Below are 14,258 nucleotides of genomic sequence, written 5' to 3' on the forward strand. Positions count from 1 at the left end.
TTGAGAGCTTTTGAAAGAAACCTTTTAAATCATTATTGATTTACAGGAAAGTTAGCCCTATAATTACTAAACATTTATACAAACCCTTAGAACGGTTATTCACTGCCTCTAACCTTGGCTGTCCTTTTAACCATCTGCAAGAGTTAGGAGGACAGTGCTGTGGAAGGGGAAAATGTGATCTGAAACTTATTGGTTCATAAGTGGGTTATAGAAGCACTTGCGAAGTAGCTGTAATAGCCTAGCAGAGAGGAACCTGGACACAGACCTCGAGGAGAGTCATGTAGAAAATGCTACATTGAAATGATAGTTATTGCCCTTCAGTACAGGGCCGCTCCAGTTGGTTCTGCCAGGGGGAGCTGGTGAGGGAATCATAAACCCTCTGACCTTACTCTCTTCTCTTCCCTCCCAACCCTCACTGACCTTCTTTCTCTCCAATCCAGATGGCAAGAAACCCACTAGGTCAGCCTCCTGGGGCAGAAAGTGGGGTGGAGAAAGGCAGTAAGTAGAATTGGGGGTGCAACCAGGGTAGGAGTCACAGCGTCCTCTTTACAAAATAGAGCAATATGTGGGGCGTCAGTGCTTGGAGAGAGTTCTTCATAGAGTCCAAATATTAGAACTGGAAGGATCTCATTTCAGAGAAGGGAAAATAGAGCCATAAGGAGGTAGCAACTTGGGTACAACAAGTTGTCACAAAGCTGAGAGGAAATGACAGACCTTTTGATACTCTGTCCTGCCTCTTTACTGGGCCAGGCAGTTTCCAGTAATGTTCCAAAATTTTCTCAGACCCTCTGCACCAGTTCTGCCACTGTTCTGTAGGAGTGAACATGGTAAGTCTCAGTTGTTATTCAAGGGAAATAGGAGACATGTGACTTAGTCACAACTGCTGGAGCAGGACATTTCTTTTTTTTTTTTTTTTTTTTTTTTTTTAAATATTAAATTTTATTTTTATATTCCCCCATACAATTGCAAACGCCCCATTCTGACCCCAATCCTTCCCCCCCCCCCCCCCACCCCCAAAAAGTGTCTCTGGTTCATAGTTTTTTTGTTGATTTTGATTTTCACTTTCTTATATTCATTTTCCTGGTCCCTTATTTAAGTTTTCTAGATTCCTGCTATGAGTGAGACCATCCGGTATTTTTCTTTTTCTTTTTGGCTTATTTCGCTGAGCATGATCCCTTCCAGCGCCATCCATGTTGCTGCAAATTGCATGTGTTTATCTTTTTTGAATGCTGAGTAATATTCCATGGTATATATGTACCACATCTTCTTGATCCAGTCATCTATTTTTGGGCATTTGGGTTGTTTCCAAAGCTTAGCTATTGTAAACAGTGCTGCTATAAACATAGGAGTGCAGGTGCTCTTTGGAATTGATGTTTCTGTGTCCTTTGGGTAAATACCTAGGAGTGGAATTGCTGGATCATATGGAAGCTCTATGTTTAGTAGGTCCAGAAATCTCCACACAGCTCTCCATAGTGGTTGGACCAGTTTGCACTCCCACCAACAGTGCACAAGAGTTCCTTTTTCTCCACATCCTCGCCAACATTTGTTGTTGCTAGTTTTTTTAATATGTGCCATTCTCACTGGTGTGAGATGGTATCTCATTGTAGTTTTGATTTGCATTTCCCTGATTACAAGTGATGTTGAACATTTTTTCATATGTCTGTTGGCCATTTTCATTTCCTCTTCAGAGAAGTTTCTTTTTAGCTCTTCTGCCCATTTTTTGACTGGATTATTTTCTTTGTTGTTGCTGAGTCTCATCAGCTCTTTGCAGATTTTTGTGATCAGTCCTTTATCATTAGTGTTGGGTGCAAAAATGTTCTCCCAGTTGGTGGGGTTTCTCTTTGTTTTTGTTATTGTCTCTTTTGCTGTGCAGAAGCTCTTTAATTTGATGTAGTCCCAGCTGTTTATCTTTCTCTTCACTATCACTGCTTTGGGTGATGTGTCTGTAAAGATGTCTTTGATGTGCAAATCCCGTAGTGTTTCGCCTATATTTCCTTCTATGTATTTTATGGTTTCAGGTCTTATGTCTAGCTCTTTAATCCATTTTGAGTTGATTTTTGTGTATGGTGTGAGGTAGTGGTCAAGCTTCATTCTTTTGCATGTAGCGACCCAGTTTTCCCAGCACCATTTATTGAACAAACTTTCTTTGCTCCAATGCATAGTCTTTGTGGAGCAGGACATTTCTATAACTGAAGTTAGAGTCAGTGTGGATACTCTGGAAAGTGCAGGAATGTGTCAAGGAAAATAAAGTCACCACAGAGATAAAAGTGTTAGCATTCTGGTGCTTTCTTGTAATTTTTAAAATTGAAAATATACATAAATATGTGTATTTGCGAATGCAACATGGGTATCAATTGTACATTTAGTTTTGTATCTTGCTTAATCACTTAATAATGAACAATTTGCCATGCAGTAAATTGTTTCAGAATGTTCTAATAGCAGTAATGTTTTTTAGTGGATATAGCATCGTTTTTAAAATGTTGCCTGTTATTTATTATTAGATAGTTGGAGTGGTTCTTATTTTCTGCTATGTAAATAATGATGCATTATGTGTAATTTGTGCTGATCTCTTGGATACATTTTTATAAATAGAATGGCCAGTATGTGCATTTTCATTGGCCCCTTCTGAGTGGAGGGAATGTGACTCTGGGGTCAGACAGCCTGATCTATTTGGCTGCTGCCACTTTCTGTATGTGTGACCTTAGACATGTCACTTCACTCTGCTGAGACTCACTCTTTCTCGTCTGTTAATCAGGGATCATGCTGTCCATCCCCCAGGATGAGAAGGACATGAGACAGTGCACACTCAGCACACACCAGTTCTCTCTTCCTGTGGGAAGAGTCAGTTTGCACACATGTGATTACACACATCTGGGTGTGTTGAATGAAGTAAAGAAAACATCTTTACACAATTGTATTCAGCATCAAGAAAAAAGTAAAAGTGCCTTGAAAAGAGACAAATTGAGACAATAAAGAATTCTTTCAGCGCAAGAGAGACTTATGTCAAGCCTAAGCAATTGATATTGAAGACAGAAATAGCATTCCTCAATACCTGTATTTTCCTTTGTGCTTGGTTGTCCAGTAACTACTTATAACCTTGTTCCCCATCCCCTTCCTTCCCCAGTGCTCATCTTCAAACTCTACCAGCGGGCAAAGCATGTGTACAGCGAGGCCGCGCGGGTTCTTCAATTTAAGAAGATCTGTGAGGAAGCCCCTGACAACATGGTCCAGCTGCTGGGAGAGTTAATGAACCAGAGTCACGTGAGCTGCCGGGACATGTACGAGTGCAGCTGCCCTGAATTGGACCAGTTGGTGGACATCTGCCGGTGAGGCTGAGTGCAGCCTGGCAGAGGCTGCGGTGCTACCAAAGGAACTGTTTAAATTAATGCATTCTTCTTCATTTCCTCTGCGTGGTCATCTATAACACAGGGCTGAACTTGTTGCCTCCTCAATATCTGTAGGTTCTATCCTAACATGTCAGGCTTCAGGTCTGAAGTCAAGTTCACGACACCATAAAGATTTTCCTATCTTTGGCAGTTTAGGCATTTCAGGGAGGTAGCTTTTCTCAGTCAGGGGCCTGTTGTTACTTTCTCAGAATATTTCAGTCCATGCTGTCCACTACACTGTGGCTGTGCCCACATTTTCTATCTGGTGTCCTAGTTTAGTTTTTTATTCAAAAGAAGGGAGGATGTGGAAAGACACTTCAAGTCTATGAGAGTTTTGTGGTGGGAGGTTGCTGAAGGATTTGTTTAGAGGGCCAGGATTTCTTGCCTTTTTGGTTTTGGTTAGGCAACTTGGGACCCAGGGACTGAAGAAAGTCCATTTCTGAACGGTCTGCTGAGACAAATGTAAAGAGGGAAACTCTTTCACAAAGGCTGAGAACAACATATAATTGCTAGAGAATGGGGATAATAGAGTAGAATGGTCCCTATACCCAGGAGGGATATCGGTGACCTTGGGAGAACTGAAAGGGAAATTGGGAGAACTCTCAAATGGTTAGATGTTATTTCCACTGTCAGAAGATAATACAGAATGCATGCAAGCAATAATGAAAATATAATTAACCACTTGGCGCCTGTGGCTTGCCTCACTCGTTGCCACACTCCCAGCCTGAAGTTTAAACCAAGTAGCTCCAGTGATCACAAATGGCATGTGTAACCGAACTTGTCGAGACCCTTGAACATAGCACTGATGAGAATCTCTATGCTGACGTCAGTGTTTGCTCACTAATTGCCAAAAAACGTTTCAGAGCTTGTTTCATTATAAATGCTCTTTTCTGAAAATATCAACGGCCCAGTAAACGGAAGGGACAAATATTGTTCAGATCTGGAAAAAAGAGGAAGTGGAATGATTTTTACAGAATTCAGGAAGAAACATCTTTGCCTGGAAGGTAGCGGGGTAATTTGATTCCTCCTGAAAAGTGGAGAGACATTTGCCAGTCTCCTGGAATTCTCTAAAGAACTTTCTCCTACGGGACTGATCAATCTGCTCTTGGTCTTAAGGAGCTGACACTCTTGTAAGGAAAGAGAGAAACAATATTAAAGAAAAATGGAATGGTAGTGATAAGTGCAATGAAAAAAATAGAAAGGAACAGAGAATATTAGGGCTGGGTGGGAAATCTTTATATACAGTGGTCAAAGAAGGCCTCTCTGAGGAGATGAGATCTGAGCAGAGACCAAGGAAATGAAGAAATGAGAACAGCAAGTGCATAGGCCCTGAGGTGGGTATGTGGCTGTCACTGGTGAGGAATAGCAAGCAGACCAGTGCTGTTAGAAGGTAGTGAAAGGAGAGAGTAGGTGATGCAGTAGGAGGGTAAACAGGCACCATGCCTGCGGCTCGGAGGCCATTGGAAGGTTCTGTCTTTGGATAAGAAAGGTGGTAGTAGGTGTCTAAATGATTTGATGCAGGCTACTTTTTGAAGGAAGGTTCGAGACAATTTCTGTGTGGACAAAAAAGGAATCAAGATGACACTTGTGTTTTTGACCTGAATAAATTTCCTTGCTTATATAAAAGTCACATTTTTAGAAGCCAGACTTTATTTTTCTAGGTTGGAGTTATCATGCCATAAGAAATGAGAGCAAGAGGGGGCCCTTTCTGCTGAGAGAAGGCAGTGAATGATTTGGATAAATTAGAATAATGAAGCAATGGGAAAGCTTAGCTCCCAAGTCAACGTTTTTCCCTTTGTTATACTGGTATATGATTATGTTTGAGTATTTTTTCTTCTTTTTTAAAACCTATTTTGCTCTCCTAGCTTTAAAGCTTTAATGACAGGAGCTTTAGTTGCCATAGTTTGAAGTATGTGAACATAGAACAAGGCCATGTTGAGCAGAGAAGCTGTGTGTGGAGGGTGATAAAAACTGGATTGAAAGTTAGAAAGGTTGAGTTCTAGTTCTGCTTCTTTTCATCCTGAGTTCTTTTGGACTGTTGCCTTGCTTGTATGATCTCCAGTGTAAAGACAGTTTCTGTTCAGCAGTTTATGCAGCTGCAGGTCTATATGTTGAAAAATGTGGTTCCAGAGATAGATTTAGTGGTTATGTCTTAAAAGCTTTGGAAGGGTAACTTTTATTTATTTTTTCATTTATTTGTTTTTGGAAACTCCTTCCTTAATGGCAGAGTGTTTCTGCCTGACCCATTTTTATCTGGTTTTTTCTTTTCTGAGGGAAATTCAGCTGTATCTAGTATAAGGCACTCCATTCCTTTTTTAATGGTGGTTTTTGTTTGGAAAGTCAATTGCAAAGTAGCAAAATTAAATTCTACTTATTCCATAACCATATAGGGACCAAGTTTCCCACATTGAAAGATTATCTTTCAGCCGTTGAAAATACTGGCCAGAACTGTTGTCTGGTCCTTAAAGTTCTTATATAATTATTTCTTTGCTATTACTGTGACAGAAAATAATTTTTTCCCAATATTCTCAGAATGCAGTCATTAATGTTATTCCTTTCTTCAGTCAACAAATAGTTTTTTCCAGTGGGTATTTGTGTCCCATGTGAAATTGAAGTCTAAACTCCACTTTCAAAGCTTTGGCACTTTATGTGAATTAAAGAAGCAGGAGGAGTACAGATGAATGCAAGAAACAGTGGTTATATGGGATGGTTAAAAAATGGAAAGAGAAAGACAGACAGTAGAAGAGCTGGAGATGATAACTGTGGGGAAAGTTCAGATGAAAAGTGGAGATACTCTTAAGCTCTATTCCTTCTAAAGCTTTATGACTACCTCGATGGGCTTGGCAGAAGTGTTTAATGTGCTGGGAAGGGCCCTGGCAAGGCCCAGTATGGACCGTGGGTATCATAAACTCAAATTTCGGTAGGGTATTATTTTCTATAAGAATCACAACCACCTCCACACTTCCCTTTAAAAATGTTAGTGGGGGAGCTATGACTAAGCTCATGACTAAGCTCCGGCAGCCTGAGAAGGTCCGTTGCCTTAGGGAGAAAAGAAGATATAGGAAGAAAACTGAAATGGTTTCAAGAACTTACATTGTAAAGACAAACTTCAGATTACTCTCGCTGGTCCAGTTGTGGCACTTTAAAATTCCTTGAATTTTCCTCATGGACTGCTTGCAAACTATTTGCATGAAAAGACAACTGATTTGAGTGAGTGAAAAAGGATTATGATGCCTAGAATACTCAGGAATCAAGAAGCTAAAATCTTAGGTGTGATTGAGGTGGACTATAGTCACAAGGCTTCACGAGGTCGCTTGCCCGCAGGACAACTTACAAGAAACAACTTTGTGACCCAAGTGGGTCATAAAGGGTTAGGCGGAAGAGAGTAGAAAACCAATGCTTGCTGATTTTTCAATTGAGCCTTTTACTGTCTTTCAAGAGAAAATCAACTTAGAATCCAAAGAAAAGGCCAGGGAGGGAGAAAGAAACTACCCTTATGCAGTTAGATTGTTTACTTTCTTTTTAAAATTAATTTTAGAAAGCTTCAACCATGTGAAACAAAGTATAATGATGAAAGGGAAAGAGGAAGTTTGCCCAATTATAACTAACTCTTTCAGATGAACAAAATGTAAATTTTAAGAAATGACTAAAATATAAAGTGGAATTTACTGATGAAAACACAATAATTTTGAAATCAAATCAATCACATGTGAGACTGCTCATTTGCTATCAATTTCCCTGGTTGTAGTTGAGAATAAAATAGCTCACGCCTTTTATTTCCATTTTGACACTTGTTGAAATTAGGAAGGATTCCCTGCTGTGTGGGTGAAAGAGAGGAAAACCGGACCAAAAGTTAGAAAAACTGAGTTTTGGCTTAGCCTGACAGGATTTATTGCCAAAGCTATTAAGATGACAAAACTTAATAGCTCAACAAAGGTTACAAAAGTTAATTTGCTGTCTTCCTCAGAAATCTTTCCATAGCTTCGTTCAGTGGCCATGCTGCTCAGTGTCTCATACCCGTTCTCTTGACCATATCAAGATTGGGAAGAATGAAATACAGATCCATGTTTCTGTGGCTTACCCTCCATGATCTTAAGTGCTAATCTGTACATCCTGACAGAAAAGAGAGCTATTTCAACTGCCTTCAGGAACTCACTTCTCTTTGGGCTATGTCTTCTACTTATTATCCTCCTCAGTCTCCACCTGTATCTGTCTCTCTCTCTCTCTCTCTCTCTCTCTCTCTCTCTCTCTCTCTATCTATCTATCTGTCTATCCATTCATCCATCCCCTAATCTACCTGTTTGCTGGAACCAAACCAACTGGTCTTCAATGGCCTTTATTGTCTTACATTTCGAAAACACACTTCTAGTCATCTTATACTTTCTCATTTGAATAGCATTTGTAGTCTGTGGTTTCCTGCATCTGAAGCAATATGAAAGTGATTCTAAACGGGCTGTAAAAATCATAGAAATTGTTCTGGAATTTATTTTCCTCAGATTCTAGTCAGAAGATTCTAGATTTCAGAAGTTAGAAGTTATACTACTAACTGCTTATATTTATAAACACTGTATACTGTTTCTAACTCTAAAATTTAACAATTTCTTAAAATTTACATTTTATTTTAAAGAGATATTTTATAACCTGGAAGGCATTATCTTTTCTCTTCATTGTTAAAAAAATGTTTTATTTGATCAAAGTGTTCTAACTTTAATGTTTTTCTTATATCAATAAAAAACAAACAGCCTGAGCACATATTTTGATCTTAAAACAAATATGCTATCCAGCAACCATTTATTAAAGTCTACCAAATAGCTGAAATTGTGCTGGTCTGGGATTAGTGAGATAGCTATAACCTGCCCCTGACTGAAGAGTTCCTGAAATAATTTAATTACTATCCATTTGTATAAAATATAAAATTTACTTATTTTGAAATAAAATTGAATTGAAATACAAGTCAAAATTCCTTTCTTTCCCTCTTTGTAGCAAAGTTGGGAATTACTGGAGCTCCCCTTTAACCCTAACTTCTCCCCATTTACCTGTGCCCTCTACCTTAAGCAAGTATTTTATGACATTCTAGGCAGGCTATATTCTCTCTTGGAATTTCTTTCTTTCTTTTTTTTTAAAGTCCTGGACCAGATGGCTTCACTAGTGAATTCTTTTATTTTTTTTTTAAGATTTATTTATTTATTTATACAAGCACTGGGTACAGTCAGAAGCCCGGGAGGGTGAGAGAATTCACTAGAGCCAGAGTGGGGAGCAGAGCAGGCAGAAGAACCGAAGTACACTGCTGAGGGGAGCAGCGGGCGGCAGGAGAGGTCTGCGCGCCATGTGGGACCCTCCTCCGGTGGCTGGGGAGCAGCCGGGGATCGAACTGGTGTGCAGAGGCTGCGGGCAGCTTCGCAACCCAGTGCCCAACCGCTGCGCCACCGGGGAGGCCCTCTCTCTCAGAATTTCTAATGCATATGCCAAAGAGCATGCTAAGCTCTAGTGGGGACCACTGCGGATAGGTCCTTTCTCCCTTTCTGAATGTGGACAGCTAAGCAGGCCGCTGACCATTTGCTAGGGCAGCCTCCTAATTTGTGATCACAAGTGTTATGGACTCAGGAGCAGAAGGTTATTTATAATAACCTTTGGGAAGGTTATTATATTCTCTATTTGGGAAATCTGAGTCCTCATGATTTCAGGCCATGTGGTTGATGCAATCCAGTTCATGCTCATCTGTAGCAGGCAGGGTGGTGACAGAGCAGCTCTGGAGACTCAGAAGTGAATGTATTTACCTAGAAAGATTTCTGGCTTCCGCTCTCTGGAAACTGGCAGGATACTCAGGAAAATAGACCCTCTGGCACAATTCCTATGGGTTTTGCAGCCAGTTAGTAATAACATTCTCAGTTTGCTTTAGGTTCAATTTTGAAACCACAGCTTTCAAAAACTGTTCAAATGAGAAAGTGTAAGAAAATATGCCTAGAAATCCATTGAAGACCATAAAAGAATTGGTTGACTTGGATTTAGCAAAATGGCAGAGTTTGGGTCTTAGAAAATCAAGTAAGAAGGTACATTGTTCTTCCCTAGACCATGCCAAGGTTGGCGTGGATGCCAGATTTTAGGGTCTTTCAGAGATACTTCAGTGATACATCAATTTTTCTCAGCATCTGTTACAAGGCAGGACAGTCAGATATGACTATATATAATAACTTCTTTTTCTAATCACCAAAGTGCAATCTGCCACTTTGCCAGCCTAGTATAGTAACTCAGAATGATCCTAGAATCCCAGTATTAGAGAAGGTTTTCAGCTGAGATGATAGTCTGGGCTCAGTTCAACTACTGGGCTGTAAACAGATGTCTGAGGGACAGGAGGAGAGGAGTAATCTTTATTTGCCGGCATTTTTGTTTATTTCTTTAAACATCTATTTTCATTTGAAAAGCATATTTTAATGAATAAAACATATGATGAAAAGAAATCAATTGACAAAATTATGGAGGGGAAAATAAATTACTGTTGTGCAATAGTTTTGATGTCCTAGAGAAGGGGTAATATTCTATTGATATTTTCCAGGAAGCAAAGTAGCTCATTTAGATGGGAAAAAGGGGCAAAATTGTGCTAAATTAATTATGTAGTTTTTAATCTGCTATAAATTTGGAGTAAATTTTATTAGGAAGGACTGGAAGTACATGTTAGTTTTTTTTGTCAGAATAAATTGCTCTTTTAAAGATGAGCGATCCTTGTACTTTGTGTAGGGCCTTTTACTTTGGTACAAATGTTAGGTTTGAAACTGTGCCTGGTTGATTGTAGTTAAAATTACCTCTTGCTGTGTGGTGGTTTATATAGTGGTTTCCATCTTATTCACACATTTCATCTGATGGTAAATTCTGAGTCCAGTTGTCAGAGGCACTCCCAAGGCAAAGGGAGGATGGGTATGAACCTGCAAAGGCCACCATCCCCTTTGTGGGATGGTCTGCATAATTTCCCATTAGATATTAGACAGACAAATTGACCTAGAGCTTAATAATGTGCTCTTTGTTGACAAATTTATTCAGCACGAGTCTAGTCTGTCTATTCTAGGGAACTGATCTTTTTTTTTTTTTAAAGATTTATTTATTTATGCACACAAGAACTAAGGTACAGGCCAGAAGTGTGTGGGGTGAGAGGATTCACCGAGACAGAGTCGGGTACAGAACAGGCAGATTGACTGAAATACACTGCTGAAGGGAGCAGCGGGTGAGACAGGAGAGTCTGCTGCGCCATGTGGGTAGCACCCTGGCTGGGGATCAAACTCGTGCTGCAGTGGCTGCGGACAGCTTCATAGGTTGTGTCTTAACCCCTGTGCCACCAGGAATGCCCTCGGGAACTGATATTTATGTGAAATAACCATTCCTTAAGAATGAGGCTTAAGTAGCCATTGGAGGAAGCCCTCACTTATCAAAGACCGTACACTTTAAATATTGATTTGGGCAAAATTCATATTGTTGATCATGCCGATGGTCTGTTTTCTTTTTATCTCTCCTCCTATCACCTATAGGTTTGCCGAACAACTCTTTTAAGTGGTGACTTCATGGAATCAAGACAACAGTGGGTTATTTTGATGACTATATAGGATAACTTTTTTTTTAATCCCCAGAATGATCCTAGAATCCCAGTATCAGAGAAAGTTTGCAGCTGAGATGATAGCTAGACCTCATGAAACAAAAGTATTGCTATCTTTTACTACTTAGAGTCAAAACAAGGGACTAATTTCAGATACAATTAAATTTCAGATCACCTTCTGAAACAGAATAATTTCTTAATGTCCTAACATGTTTGACAACACCCCCCTCCAAAAAAAAAAAAAAAACAAACAAAACACAAACACATATTTTCTTCCTAGCACTTGTTCTATAAGCATCAGGTAAATAGCTACCATTTTCATTTACAGGTTCTGATTTTCTTTTTCTTCGTTGTTTTAGGAAGTTTGGGGCCCAAGGGTCACGACTTACTGGAGCCGGATGGGGAGGCTGCACAGTATCAATCGTACCTGCCGACAAGCTGCCCAACTTCCTAGCAAACGTGCATGAAGCTTATTACCAGAGGAGCGATGGAAGTTTAGCCCCTGAGAAGCAGAGTTTGTTTGCTACCAAACCTGGAGGTGGAGCTTTGGTTTTCCTTGAGGCCTAAACAATGTAAAAAATCTCAGAGAAACTATTCAGGGCATTCAGAAACTGGCAGGACTTCGTATGCCACAGTAAATTAATCCTCTTTCTGTTTTGTATTATGATGAATGGTTGCTATTATCAAGATGTATTTCCAAAGAAATGGTTGAAAGCACTCTATGCTTCATAATGATTATTTTTCCATCTTAAAATATGTTTTCTATCAATATGAGCCAAGATTATGCTTGGACAGATCTCTTAAGGATGATTTACTAAGATTTACTGATTTTTAAGAGTTTTTTAATTTTAAGACTTTTAAAAGATGAATGGTAAAAGACACTCAATACTGACCTCATGGACTGAACTTGAATTAAACATACTGTTACAATTAAATTGTATGCAATAGTCTTAAATACGGTTCATTTCTGCTTTTTCTTGGCATTCATCTTCCTCCAACTTGTAGTCTTCTATTGATGATGATGATTCTGATGATGATGATGATGACAGTGGAGTCAGAAAATCTTGCTCAATTCGATCTTTACATCGCTATTGAAAAAATTAAAGATCCACAGATTTCTTCAATATCAGGTATTTGACTACGAGATTACCCCAATTATCTGATGAGATGGATCACTTAATTATTATTATTATTTTTAATTTATACAATAGCTGGGATACTGGCCAGAGGCATGGGAGGGCGAGAGGATTCACCAGAGACAGAGCGGGGAACAAAACAGGCAGACTGACTGAAATACACTGCTGAGGGGAGTAGCGTGCGAGACAGGAGAGGTCTGCTGCACCATGTGGGAATCAACATAGCCGGCCAGGAATCGAACCGGTCCTGCAGAGGCTGCGGACAGCTTCACAGTGCTGCGCTCAACCCGCTGCGCCACCCGGGAGGCCCACACTTAAATTATTTTTTGACAAAAGATGGATTTAGGAAGAAAACCCTATGCTAATTTTTTTTTTTTTACATTTGGTATCACATAAACAATCACTTTTTATTCTTTTGGTCCTGAGCTTTCTCTATTACTTGATAGAGAGAAATTTTGGTGAAAGACACTTTAAGTATTTGTTCGCATCCAGAAGAAACTTCTGGTACTTTTTCATTATCCAAAGATAAACATTTTGGAAAGCTTAACTCAATTTTTTGGAAGGAATTTTGAGTTTTTTTAAAACCCAATAAACCAAAATCTGAATTGTTTTACAATGATAATCTTTTGTTTTTTTTTTAATATCTTATCATTTTTTACAAAAGGTTCGTGGTTAGTATATAATTCTTTAAAGGTACCCGGCACATTGTTAAAAGAAACGCACTTGCCATTGCTTTCCATTTACATTTTTTTTCACCATAAGATTTCTTCTTTGAATAGGTCAGTAAAAATTTCCAGAATGTACTCTGCTTTGGAGGACTTGATTGTCTTAAGCCAGGTAATATTTATCTTTATGTGTGGCTTGAAGAAAATAACTATTCTTCAATTAAACCACCACCAAATGCTAGTATAGAAATTATGAGAGATATCAAACTTGTCTGTAGAGGATAAAGCTACAGCCAGGAGAAAAAGCCTCATTCGAAGGATAGAATTTGAGCAGGGCACTGAAGAATGAGTAGGTTTTGAGAGCTGGGGAGTAAGATTGCAGATGAACAAAGTATATGAGCATGAGTAAATGTGGTATGTTCAGAAGGCTCAGTGACAGTGAAGAGTTTGCCTTGACATATAGTTGTGAATACGATTGGTCATACCATTTGGGGCCTGGTTTTGAAGTGCTCCAAATCCAGGCAGCAGTTAGACCCTGGGCTGCAAAGACGTTGTCCAGAGGCCACATCTGGTCTGCAGATATATTTAGGTTAGCCCCCAGAGTATTTTAAAACTTGGGGTCCAAATCAAAAGATTTTACAGAAGAATCTGGATTACCGACAGTGGAAGATCTGATAATATTTCGGCCTCCATTCCTGCAGGGCAAAAATGAACTGGAGCTGAGTAATGGCTGCGTGTGGTTTAAATAAGGCAGGGACTCTCTGGTGTGCTAGTTTCCCTGATACACAGGCCACTTACCATTTACCAACTGAAGTCACTTGCCCTTGACTGGCACACTAGCATAGTCGTTTTCTTACACTAAATCAGCACTTCTTTGTGCCCATGTCTCTATCAATAGCAGGAAAGAAAGACCAAGGAAAATGGGAGAAATAATTTTTTTTTTTGGAGGCATATACCTATTTGTTTAATATTAAACATGCTTTTTACTCCTTTCTGGCTCATAGAAATCTGATGTTACACCAGTAGCCAATGGGAGTTGCTTTACATTTTTTAGAGGAACCCTGGCATACTGAAAATAAAAAGCTCTTTATTCCTCCCTTCAGTATGTCTAATCTTCAGATTTATTTAATACGATTCTCTTCATGTTCTTACCTGTTGGCAGGGAATAAGCCCCTTCAGGTTTAATAGAATTTCCCATAAGTTAAGGAGAATAAGAGAGAAGAGGACAATGAAAATTGGAGAGATGGAGTAATCGCCTTCCTTTAATTTCTCACATTGAGTCCTATTGGAACCTTGTCATTTGTGTCTTGTGTTTCTCTTAATTGAGGGCAGGGACCATTCATCTAACATGGTTATTAGAATCCAATATTTTATTGACTTTTTAATAGAAAAATATTTAAAAAAGAAATTAAAATGACTTAAAATCCATTTCTATCAGTTTATAATTCTGACTGTATTTGGAGATTTTCAGCTATTAAAAATTGCTCAG

The 14,258-nt window shown here is 39.2% G+C and overlaps 2 protein-coding genes across 10 annotated transcripts in view; one reads left to right on the forward strand and one right to left on the reverse strand.

Annotated features, from left to right (window-relative positions):
- The window catches only part of GALK2 (galactokinase 2), a 112,244-nt gene extending 100,338 nt beyond the window's left edge, over positions 1-11,906 (forward strand). For all 6 annotated transcript variants that reach the window (XM_037502449.2, XM_037502448.2, XM_037502444.2 and 3 more), the window contains 2 exons: positions 3,125-3,326; positions 11,328-11,906. In XM_037502449.2, the coding sequence (XP_037358346.1) occupies positions 3,125-3,326; positions 11,328-11,535 (410 nt within the window). In that variant the 3' untranslated portion in view covers positions 11,536-11,906. The remainder of the gene's footprint in view (positions 1-3,124; positions 3,327-11,327) is intronic.
- FAM227B (family with sequence similarity 227 member B) overlaps positions 11,216-14,258 on the reverse strand; it is a 160,665-nt gene continuing 157,622 nt past the window's right edge. For 3 of the 4 annotated variants that reach the window (XM_054701356.1, XM_054701361.1, XM_054701350.1), the window contains exon 18: positions 11,216-12,056. In XM_054701356.1, coding sequence (XP_054557331.1) covers positions 11,919-12,056 — 138 coding nt within the window. In that variant the 3' untranslated portion in view covers positions 11,216-11,918. The remainder of the gene's footprint in view (positions 12,057-14,258) is intronic. The other variant, XM_054701363.1, reaches the window with a different exon arrangement.

Source organism: Talpa occidentalis, unplaced genomic scaffold (assembly GCF_014898055.3).
Source record: "Talpa occidentalis isolate TD23 unplaced genomic scaffold, MPIMG_talOcc4v2.1 talOcc4.11, whole genome shotgun sequence".
In the NCBI taxonomy this organism is placed as follows: Eukaryota; Metazoa; Chordata; class Mammalia; order Eulipotyphla; family Talpidae; genus Talpa; species Talpa occidentalis.